This window comes from Hydra viridissima, unplaced genomic scaffold (assembly GCF_058129835.1).
Source record: "Hydra viridissima isolate aposymbiotic clone 2 unplaced genomic scaffold, HvirCarnegie_v1 scaffold_3, whole genome shotgun sequence".
Lineage (NCBI taxonomy): Eukaryota > Metazoa > Cnidaria > Hydrozoa > Anthoathecata > Hydridae > Hydra > Hydra viridissima.
In genome coordinates, this window is record NW_028324302.1 from 11779177 (window position 1) to 11790591 (window position 11415).

Sequence of the window (11415 nt, forward strand, 5' to 3'; positions counted from 1 at the left end):
AGCTATTTAACAAAACATAAATAAAATGCAAATAAGAAGCGACACGCTTGAAAAGAAATTTTTAAACAGATTTATTTTGATAGCACTAGAAACTATTGTATCAAAGTTTTCAGAAACTCATTCATGAACGTCAGATATTTATGTTTTTCTTGTATTCACAGTGGTGAATTAAACAAAGAACAACCAAATAAAAAATGAAAAAATTAAAGAATTGTAATAAACTAAAATGAGTATCTTTTAAATAATAATTTAATTGATAAATTAAAGATGAAAATAAAAAATGATTTATGGCGGCTTGGCATAAAAAAGTGATATATTTCTATAAGATCTTTAAAGAAATTTTTGTTTTTTATTAAATTTATATTTGATGAAACTTTATTTAATAAGAGTTTTATTACAAAACTATCATGATTTTTTTTTGAATTTTTATATTTCACAACGTTGGACAAAAACAAAAACAAAGAGAACATAGTAAAAAGAACGATAAAACTTCAAAATAATTTCAATAGTAATAACTATTAAAAGTATATTTATTTATATTAAAATCTGTCAAACAGACGCTTTTTTTTTTGCATAAAGTTAATAACCAGTGGTTTGGTCTTTGATTTTGAATACTTCGGCAGATCGCGTCGGCATTAATTTTATTCAATTTTCAAAAGTTTTAATTGGATGTAGTGTATTAAACCTACGCAGAAGAAACAACCCATAACTATAATTTTTCCATCATTAAAAAGATAAGATTTCCAAACATTAAAAAGATAAATTTGTTGCTTCATAAAATACTTTTGTCATTTTCAGTGGGACAATCTATATGTTCGTAAATAAAATTTTATACTTTGACGTCTTTCTTAGAAAGTATAAGCTTTTTTCGCGCCATATGACAAAAGATGGCGATGTCCAATGGTAACTCGATACACAAAAACTCCATTTTCTTCTTCTTCTTCTACATCTTCTTCTTCTTCTTCTTCTTCTTTTTCGTAATTTCCATATTTTTTTTAAAATATCAAATTATTCCATGACAAAAATAGTTTTAAATGATTTTTTAATCAAGTATACTTGTTAATCAATAGCAAACAAAAAAATGCGGTTTTGTGTAGGCTCTATAGAAAAACAAAGCACGATTTTAACAACATTTACACAACAAGGATCCGGCTGGTTTTCGCTTGAAATGTTTGCCACCATAGAGCTTTAATGCAATAATTAATCATCTAAATATATAGTAAAATATGAAAGTAGTGATAAATAACTCATAAACAGAAATGGCTTGGAAGAAAAAATAAACAGAAACAAGTTGTGACAAGCATGTTGCGTATGATTCAAGAAATAGTAAGCTTTAAAAAAAAATAGTGCAACTATTTTTACATAAACTTTTAGTTTATCTACAGAAGAAAAGCCAAAGAAGGTCTAGGCTTGGATCAAGTGATTTGGAAGAATCGTCCATTAATCATATCACGACTGATACTTCCCCATCATGTATTGATTCACAATAAGCTACTTCAAACAACGAAAAATACACTACCTATGACGTGAAGGTAACGTCTCCTTTTGCAATGACTGCAATTGCTCCATTACCATTATCAAAATCAAGAGCAGGGAGCATTAAGACTACTTGAGCATTCCAAATTCCTCACAGACAAGAAGAAACCGGGAAAAAAAGGATATTTCAAGATGTAACAAGTAAAAGCAGTGATTTTAAGCCTGCATTGACTGCAGCGAATATTATGCAAGTAGAGAGTCCTCCGAGTCCTCCGATGAAAAAAACAACCTTGAAGAAAATATAAGAGGTGGAAAAAACGGAGATGCAGGAAGATGCTCAAATCTAAATTATTTGGAGAAATGGAAAAACAAAATAGAAGAGGGGAGAGGATCTCAATATCAGTTCCAAAGACGATGAAAGTCAAAAAACAATAATGAATACAAAAAGCAATATTGAAGACTTACATATGAATAATATTTTGTAAGAATATGAGAATGTTTAAAATTACTGTAAGAAGTTCTAGGTACAAAGAGTGCGAACAATACAAAAGATATGATAACTACCGTCTGATGAAATGTTGTACAATACGTTCTTTATTCAAAACCGGTTTTCACTTCAACTCTAAGGATACATGTAATGTATGAAGAAACAACCATGGGATTTGAACGGATGAAAGTATTTAAATTATTATTTTTGTAAACAAACAGACAACTTATTGATTCTGAATAAAGTAAATGTAAAGATAAAATAATTTTCAAATAAATCTTTTTGTTTAGAATCTTGTTACGTTTAGCCATGATGATTATGATATATTTTAGAAATATTAATATAAAGCAGAAGTTACTTTATCATTTGAAATTCCTCATTTTAGCAAATCCCACACATTTTATATGGAGTTAAGATCAGGTGACCTGGTTATTCAAACATAAGTATTTTCTTATCAGATAGTACTTTCTTAATTGGATTTTGCAGCGTGGCATTGAACTTTATCTTGCATAAACATTTTCGGTTCTAGAAAATCTATCTTAGATTCTTAGATTCTAGAAAATCAATAGTCTAATTTAGGTAATAATCGTGCTGGTAGATCTTCTTTGTAATGAACTTGTTTCATATTTCCTTCCACAGACGCCCAAGTCCATTGACATTTGTTACAGACTAAAACATCAGTTTTGTAGAGTGTTTTATGGTTTCTATGACACAAGTCTCAGAAGTTTTCAAGAAAATTGAGTCTATCGCAATAAAAATCTCTACTTAAGGCTGCAGTTGAAAAACTATCTTATGAGAATCACACATTCATAATCACTCCTCTTGTTTTCATCATCATTCATTATTCATCTTTTAGTTAGTTTGATAAACCTAGTTATGTTTTCCTCAACTTCATTTGCTATGTTTGCACAAGATTGCCCATTTATGACATTCTCTTTCATTTTATCCGTTAACTTGGTTATCTGTTATTTTGTTAACTATGTGCTTTTTTTTTTTTTTTTTTTTGATTCCCAGTTTACAGATTAAGAACAGTAGCTTCTGCAGTGTACACTCGACATGTAATTATTTGTAATTTCGGAATTTGTACCGAACAGTTCTGCAATTGCAAATAAATTACATGAAGCCACCTTCTTTAAAGATTTTCAGGGTACGCCTATTTTTTTTAACTAATACTTTTCGTCTTTTCCATGATAGTTTTAAGAATTATGATTAATTCTCGTGACCATATACATCAAACAATGGGATAATTTTAAAACTAGATGATAAACAGGGAAGTTAGATCCAGAACGCTAGAGTTTTATTAGTTTAAATAATATATTATTGCCCTGCTGTAATACAATTACTGTAACAAAAAATAAACGAGTTGATATAAAACTGAAATGTACACGTAATTTTAAAAATCAAGGTATCAATCCATCCGGAAATTTCTTAAATATTGCATACAAAGGCAAAAATACAAATTAGAAATAAAAAACTAAAAATCACCTCACTTATCAAGTGGCTCAAAATTGCGCGTTAAAATTTTTGATTTATTGTTATGAAACAAATTAATTTCACACTTCCAATCATCATGTTGTTACATAAGTAAAATAAGTTTGAAGGTGTAGACATCTCCTTCAATCAAGTTTAAAGGGTTTTTAAAAATGATACGTCCATTTTAACGCTTTTACTATCTATAAGAGATGTGAAGAGAAAAGATGTGGAGAGAAAAATACAACATAATACATTAGTAAACACTGAGCTTTAAATTCTTAGAGGAAAAAAAATGATGAGAAAGCGTTCAGGAAGAAATCCCTGCAAAAATAATGCATGAGTGTAAAAATGGAGAGTTTAGAGTGGGAGGGGGGGGGGGTTGTTGGTTGGGATGTTCTTAGGATTAGGGTTGTGACTAGGTTACCGGAATAACTAAAAAACTTGCACAAAGATCTTAAAACTTTTATTATTATCTTTTTTCAAGCTCTAGATTGGTGATATTTGCGATATTTCTAGTATTTGTGGCATTTTCATTGTCATCTTATGAGCGATGATATGATGGCGTGATGACAAAATGGCTTAATAACGTGATCACATAATGACGTGATGAAATGAGCTTTTATTTGATTCTAGTAATATTGAAAACTATTTTCAAATTCAAATAAGAGATATTGCTTCCAGATAAGCGTGAAAACATATTACCTTTTTTCGGATATATTTTTTTGGGCCTTGGTACGATATTTGAATTTACAGTTATTTTTACAAAGTAAATAGTGTCGAAAAATATCTTTGCCGTAGTTAGACCAATTAAAATTGCGGATATTGACACTTGAAAAGTTAAATCTAAGAACTATTTCATCAAACAAAAAAATGTTTTAATTTTTATAAAATTTTTTACTATTTACATCACAAATACGTTTACTAATGTGTTTTACTAATGTGTTTTACTAATGTGTTTTATTATTACATTTGTACCAAAAGTCAAAAAAGATTTTTTTGATTTGTCGAAATTTTTGAAAAGAGAATTGAAATTTCCTTTTAGCATTTCTGCTAAAAATCTCATCATGTAGGACATTAGTGTGGAAGTAAAATTGCTGTAACTTTAATACTGAGATGCCAGCTCATTCTTGTCACAGTTGAAGTGAAACTTTCTTGGCATAATTTTTCTGTAGAGGAAGCATCTTTTGAAAAGTTATATTTTATTTTTAATAACTTCATTAATAATACAACAAAAAATACAACTTACTTGAATAAACAATTATACATTAAAAATAAGCTAAACGTTTGTATGGTTCTTTTCTTTTTTCGAGAGAGAACACCCCTTCTCCTGAGAATAAAAAAATCCTCCTCCCCACCAATCTTTTGATTCCCTGGAGCTATTTTGCTCTAAGTTTTTACAGATACTCACTATTTCTAAAATATATTTTCATCCGGATCAAAAATTTCTGAGGTCATAAATTAGCAAATAACCAAGTTTAACATTAGAAACTATGAAAGAAAAAAAAAAAAAATTTAGAAAAATTGTAAAACTTATTAACACTACTTTGTTTGTTTTAAAAACTGGTTCATGAAGAATCCCCCCTATTTTTTTAATATTGAAGATTATTGTAGCCTTGGGCTACTTCTAACATAACATACTTTGCCAGAATGTTTTAAATGCTCGTTTAATCAGCATGTTCGTGGAGAAATCCTTTGTTGGGATTTGTTAATACCAGATGATTAAGAGTTTAGGAAAACTTTATAAAAGTTTACTAATATTTTATTAATTTTTTTCTACTGGATGAATTTAAAGTTCATAACGTTGTTTTCATTTGGGAAAGAAAAGTGCATAATTCAATGTAAAATGAAGATCAATGGAAACTCAAACTTTTGATTGTCAAAACGATTGTAAATTGTTGTAAACGAAGCTAAAGTAAAATTCTTCGGTCACCAACCGATTTGGAAACCGAATTTTTTTTTTTTTTTTAATTTTGTGATTGAAGATTTTACGTTATCTTAAAAATGTGGTTTTTTGGCAAAAAAGAAAAATAAAAAGCAAAAATATTTCCTAAAAAACAAACTTTAAAGAAAAAATTTTTTCTTCATGAAGTTTCATTTGGAATTAAAAAAATAAAAAAAACTCAATCATCGCTAAATTTAGAGTAAGAATATTATTTCAATATATATTAACTTTCTTATGAAACAATATTGTTTGGGAAAAAAGACAAATATATATTAACTTTCTTATATGAAACAATATTGTTTGGGAAAAAAGAGAAATAGGTAAATGAAGATTTTTAGTGGATTCTTTTGGGGGGTCAAAGTGAAAGGAAGATTTAAAAATATTTACAAAAACAAGAGCACTATTTACCTTTCATTATTATTATTATTTTTTTTTTTTTCAAAATTCAAAATGTAGTTAAAATATTTTCAAGAGTATTTTAGAGAGAAACTTAAAATAAAGCCAAATAATTTTTTAAATCCATATAAATACCATATAAATAAGCAATCGAATAATAATTTAAAAACTAAATTTATAAGAAGTATATCACAAAATAAACTTTTCTCTTATGTAAAGAAAAATAAAAACATTTGCCGGCGAAGAAATCAATAAAAATAACAAGACTACTAAAAAGACGTTTAATATGGTCTCCAAACTTTAGGTGTAGAACTATCATCGATATCATCTCCACTGTTACTATTCATTTGGGAAGCGTATGCCTTAAGATTATTTTGGTAAGTGTATCCATGTGTTTCGTAAAAAGGAGAGCGATAAAAATGTCCGAGCTGATGATTATTATTTGAATCTTCCTGCAATGTTCTAGAAATACCATTTTGACTGCTGTAAGATTTGAAAGGAAAATTTAAATTGCCTCCGCTGGGCGCAAGGTTCATAAGGTAATTATTGTTTATTGTTACATTGTTGAGGAAACTATTTGTTGTCTGATCATGAGTTGATGTTGGATAATGTGTTCCTTGAAACGCAGTTAATGAATTATTGCTATGATAAGGGAGACTATGATTTGGGGAATTTGGTTCGTTCGAGTTTGTAGGAGACGACCTATTATGAGAGAGCTGCCCGTAAACTCTTAAATCATTTTGATAGTTTCCTTGAATAGGTAAGTCATTATTTCCTAATTTTAAATTTAATGCTAAGTTATGTTGTTGGTAGCCGTCTTGATCCATCATACTGGGATAAGATTCGTTACTCGTAGGTGATATATTGTGTCCGTACATATTTCCATTGAAGTTATAATGCTGCCATGCTGATGGAGAACGAATAGGAATATCTAACAAATATAAATTTGAAAACATTTTATACCATAAATTTCCTTTTATCAATTTCACGAATAATGAAGACAGAAAAGCCGCTTTTAATCTTTTCATCTCAAGAAATGTTTCGTGTCATCATATTTTAAATCCACAAGGAAATAAGTTTTAACAAATAAAGGAAATCGCTTATTATAAAATTTTTTTGTGTTTTCTGAGATTATTTTCAAAATTGTGTCGAATTTTAGGCAAAACGGTATTTTACAGATTTTGTACTAAATTACTTACCAGGCTGCATATGTGATAAACTATTTTGTGCCAATGGAGATCCATGCATATCAGAAAAAAGAGAAGGTTGTCGAAAACTATCTACTCCTATTTCTCCAATTCGCGGTCCGAAGCTGTAATGATCAAGAAAACCACCCTCACCCTCACGCTGTCGGTGTCCTAAAAAAAAATAAATCTAATAAGAGCTAATAGTTCCAAAAACAAACGCGAAGTTTTTTATGGCTTTAGATATCACAAAGAATCACAACTTGCTTTTTTAAAGAATATAAATTTGTTATCTTGTTATCTTAAGGAATACAAATTGTTATCGTCAGTTAAAAACAAATAAATACATAACAGTAACATTTCTTTGCGATTTTTGAGTTATTAAAAAGCACGTTTGTGCATGCGCGTGAGCGTGTGCTTTAACTGTTTAAAAAGTATATCATTATTCAAATAAAGCTTAATGTTAATGTCTTTTAAAATTCATTTGATTCCACCATTATGAGCTTCGAAAGTTAAACAAAAGACAAGAAAAAAAAAAAAAGAAATCCCCGGTTTCTATAATAAAGATTTAACAAATGTTTTTTTCGTGTTAATTTCTCTTGAAATGTTATAATTTATTTTTAACATGGCATTATCTTTTCCACTGAACAGTTCGTTTATTTTCGCTCAATTTTAAAATAAGGTATCAAATCGAAATTAAAACAAATAGAAAGTAAATACTAATTTTGGAAATTGGATATAAGTGGCAGTTTAATGAAACATAAGTCTTGAGCAGTTATTTGATTTCTTTTCCTACAAAAAAATTCCGCGTTTTTTTTTTTTTGGAAATCATCTTGTCTTAAAATCAAGATCTTCTTATTCTTATCGTCTGATCTTCTTATTAACACACAGATTAATACTAAAGAAGCCAACAAAAAAAACTTACTTCGAGGTTCTCTTGGTCCATCTACAGTGACTTTTATAGCTCGCATATATGTGGCAACTTGTGGAGGCTCTGAATTGACTGTTATTGTCAGCGTGAAAGTCTTTCCTACATAGAATTGCCATATTTTAGAACCGATACAAACTTAGCTATAAATTTTTAAACATGTTTTACTTTGAATTTATAAATCATTAATAAGTTTTATAGACGTGGAATTTTATTTCAAACTTATTTTTGCTTAAGTACAACTCAAGAGCGTTTACTTGAATTTAAAAAAATGATTCTTTCAGCTTATTATAACGTCAGTTACAATCGCACATAATTTCTTGAAAATAGGACGATCAATATCTAGTTATTTTAAGTCGTTTTGATGACAAATGCTCGCTGTCATTTTATTTTATTAAAAATAATTTGAATCATGTTTTAAAACTTACGAAGAGTTTTATTTTAAAATAAGCTTACCTCTACCCGATCTTCCAACAAATCGAAGATCATTAAATCTGGCAACTTGGTTCTTCATTACGGCGGTCGCATTTCTAAGTTCTGCTGAAAAGTTGTCATCGTTGCCTGCAAAAACGGTTACCGTGGCTCCATCGGGTATATCTCCACTCAACGCTATTACTTTAAAAGCCATTGGTAATGTTTTATTGCATCTCCAATGAGAAGGTAGCGCACTACAAACAAAGTTTGGGGAATCTGTTTTCACTAACTCTCCGGCGCCTTCCTGCAGCGTCTCTGAACTTATAACGGTCGCTTTGTCTGGTTTAAAACGAGCAAGCCCTCTCATAGGTCCAACATGAGGATCCAATTGAGTTAAAGTCATTGTTGACATTATAAGTTAATGCCTTACCTTGCAAGATAACCGCTGCTAATATAAACACACCGGGAAGCAGACGTTCTTAAAACACTGTTAAAAATCAATTTAACTACGCAAACAAGCGAATGTCAGTTCGTAAAACCGCATTAAAGCAAATCTTTCGTGTTGTAAAAATGTTTCTCTTGTAGCTTTTATCAATTGGGCATTCAGCATAAAAATTAAATGAAGAGACAAATTCAATGTACTCAATGTTTTCGCAGTTTCAACTGTAGTTATGTATTTTTTATTAATCGCTGTTAATTATTCAATAACCAAATATTGCTGTTTTTTATTCTACTTAAAACTATAAGGTAGTAATGTGTTTAATGTCTAATGTCTATATTAATTCATAATCTTTTCGAGTGTGCAATATTGCGGTTGACGTCCGGTAAGATGTTTTCGTTCCTATGATATTTACACCAGTTAGACACAGCAATATTTCGCCTATTTGAAAACAATTACTCTGCAAAGGCTTATCTATTGTATTATATCAAAAGTAAATTATATTTCTCTACTTACAACTGTTCGGGTCCAAAGAAGATCAAAGTATCATTTAGAAAATTTAAATCAACATATAAATGTATACTTTTTCAATAGTTTAACAATCACATTTTCCTAAAACGAGACAAAAGAAATCAATTGTTAAAGGAATAATGGAGGCACGTCAATCAAAATATTTTTTTTAGCATGTTCGAATTATGGCTTTTTTTAGTGCAACACTTCACGCTTTACAGTTTTAATAGCGATGAGATCCTCACAAAAACATGCTGCTTTCTAGAAACGCATTAGAAAACCAATAATTCAAACGCTAAAGAGAGTTAACGTAGGCGCACTCAAACTATCGATAGAAATGACAAGTATAACGCATCTAATTGACGTTGAAACCAATTATTATTCTAAATTTACAAGTAAACAATCCATAATTACCGATTTCGCACAATTTCGTTTGCGTAAACACTTTTGAGGTCAAAAACCCCCTGTTTTATTTCATTTAATTATGTGAACGTTTTATATTTAATTATGCGTAGTTATTGCAGCCTTAAAGAGACCTTACTCTGGTGTATAAAATGACGCTTTATTTGGCGATGATTTCCCTCCTTCTTTCAGATTATTAGGATTTTTTCATTCATGTTTGTTTTTTTTGTTGTTTTCTTAAAATTTCTCTTGAAATTTCATTGTTTGCATTCGTTAGGTTTTAAGACAATCTTTGTTATTTCAAACAAAGATTTTTCCTTCGGTCGTTAATAAAAAGCAAACAGTGAAAAGTTAAAAAAAAAAAAAAAAAAAAAAAAAAAAAGCTGAGAACATTTAGATTCTCTGGGATATAATTTGCCTCTGATTACTTAAAATCCTCTAGCTGGGTTTGTATATACCTTCGGCAATCAAATGCTGAATTAGAATACCTTCATTTTATAAGTTCGTTCCTTTGAGATTTAAAGTGCTTTTATTTCTAGAGAACAAAACGACCATTGGCGTAAAAGGGCCCAGGACTTTATTTATCTACATACGCATTTATTTTGTAAAAACTCTCTTTATACGTATATACTTATTTTAAAAATAGGTCTCACGTTCAGACACAGTTATGTGGAATTTTGAAAATATTTATGCATTTTTCAAGTTTTCTTTTTGTGGTTAATGAGGCATTTGGTAGATATGCAGGGAAGAGGAAGTGCATCAAAGACGGGCGTTAAGAAGTCGCATTCAATTTCAAAACGATTGAACAATTAAACAAGAAAATTGCAGAAATCTCCAGCTTAGTAACCTATACGCGTAATTTTCTTAATCAATGAATGACACCTTGTTAGCAGTTTTGAGGTTTTAAATAAAAGAGTATGCGGTGAACTTCAGAGGAGATACAATGGCATTTAAATGGTTCGTTATGCGTGACCAATTTATTTTTAATAACTAAACCAAATATAAATAATATGGTATTGTTAAACTCTGACATGCGTCTTTTTTGCTGTTGTTAAAAAAAATCTAGCGGTAACTGCATTTATTTAATCCCATACTTTTAAACTATTAAACTGGTACGGTGTTTGTATAATAACATATCAATATAAATAATATATTTTAAAGGTTTCAAAAGCACCTATTTATCTTTTTCGACTCAAGTTTTAACGGCAGCTTTAAATAGCGTCGATTTATTTATAAAGTTTAAGTGTGACTGCCCATTTAAGAAGAGATATTTAGCTGATTGAATTTTAAAACATTCGAGAATGATCAATATTTTGATCTTCTGAGTCTTTAAAAACTCTTCGACTCTGCGGAAGTAAAGAATTTTTTAAACATTTGTCGTAATTTTTTATAAGTTTTTAATGAACTTACTTTTTAAAGAACGCGTCTTGAAGCATTTTCGAATAATTTATTACTACGGCGATAAATTACTCAAAAATACTTTAACGAATAAATAGCTTTTCAATGTGATCTTAAAAAAAAACGAAAACTGCTTTAATCGTTTGTGCGATACTTGAGAAAATCTTGCAATTCAGAATGAAAAAAATGAGAAAAAGCAAACAAGATTAAAATTGGAGAGCTGTATGCGAATCAAAAAATGATTGATTGTCATCGACATACTTGATGAGGATTTTTTGAGACTCATAAGTGCTTTTAAAAAAATCTTTGTTGATTTGTTTTCTTTTTAATGTTTGTATTCTTGTCATCCTTAGATACCAAGCTTCC

General features: G+C 29.3%; 1 protein-coding gene across 1 annotated transcript; it reads right to left on the reverse strand.

The window, feature by feature from the left end:
• Positions 1-5571: 5571 nt before the first annotated feature.
• Positions 5572-9866, reverse strand: LOC145202441 (runt-related transcription factor 1-like). The gene is made up of 6 exons (XM_090082989.1): positions 9664-9866; positions 9256-9351; positions 8343-9141; positions 7884-7988; positions 6974-7132; positions 5572-6705 (listed from the first exon to the last, which is right to left on the reverse strand). The coding sequence occupies exons 3-6, from the start codon at positions 8710-8712 to the stop codon at positions 6056-6058; spliced, it is 1284 nt and encodes a 427-aa protein (XP_089939115.1). The 5' UTR covers positions 8713-9141; positions 9256-9351; positions 9664-9866; the 3' UTR covers positions 5572-6055.
• Between the last annotated feature and the right edge of the window lie 1549 nt (positions 9867-11415).

What these genes read in the sequence shown, in the direction of transcription:
- LOC145202441 (XM_090082989.1), bottom strand. Translation starts at nt 8,712, where the DNA reads ATGTCAACAATGACTTTAACTCAATTGGATCCTCATGTTGGACCTATG. An exon ending in TGTTGGAAGATCGGGTAGAG is followed by an intron (nt 7,989 to 8,342) that starts GTAAGCTTATTT and finishes AATTCTATGTAG; the next exon opens with GAAAGACTTTCACGCTGACA. An exon ending in TGGACCAAGAGAACCTCGAA is followed by an intron (nt 7,133 to 7,883) that starts GTAAGTTTTTTT and finishes ATTTTTTTTTAG; the next exon opens with GACACCGACAGCGTGAGGGT.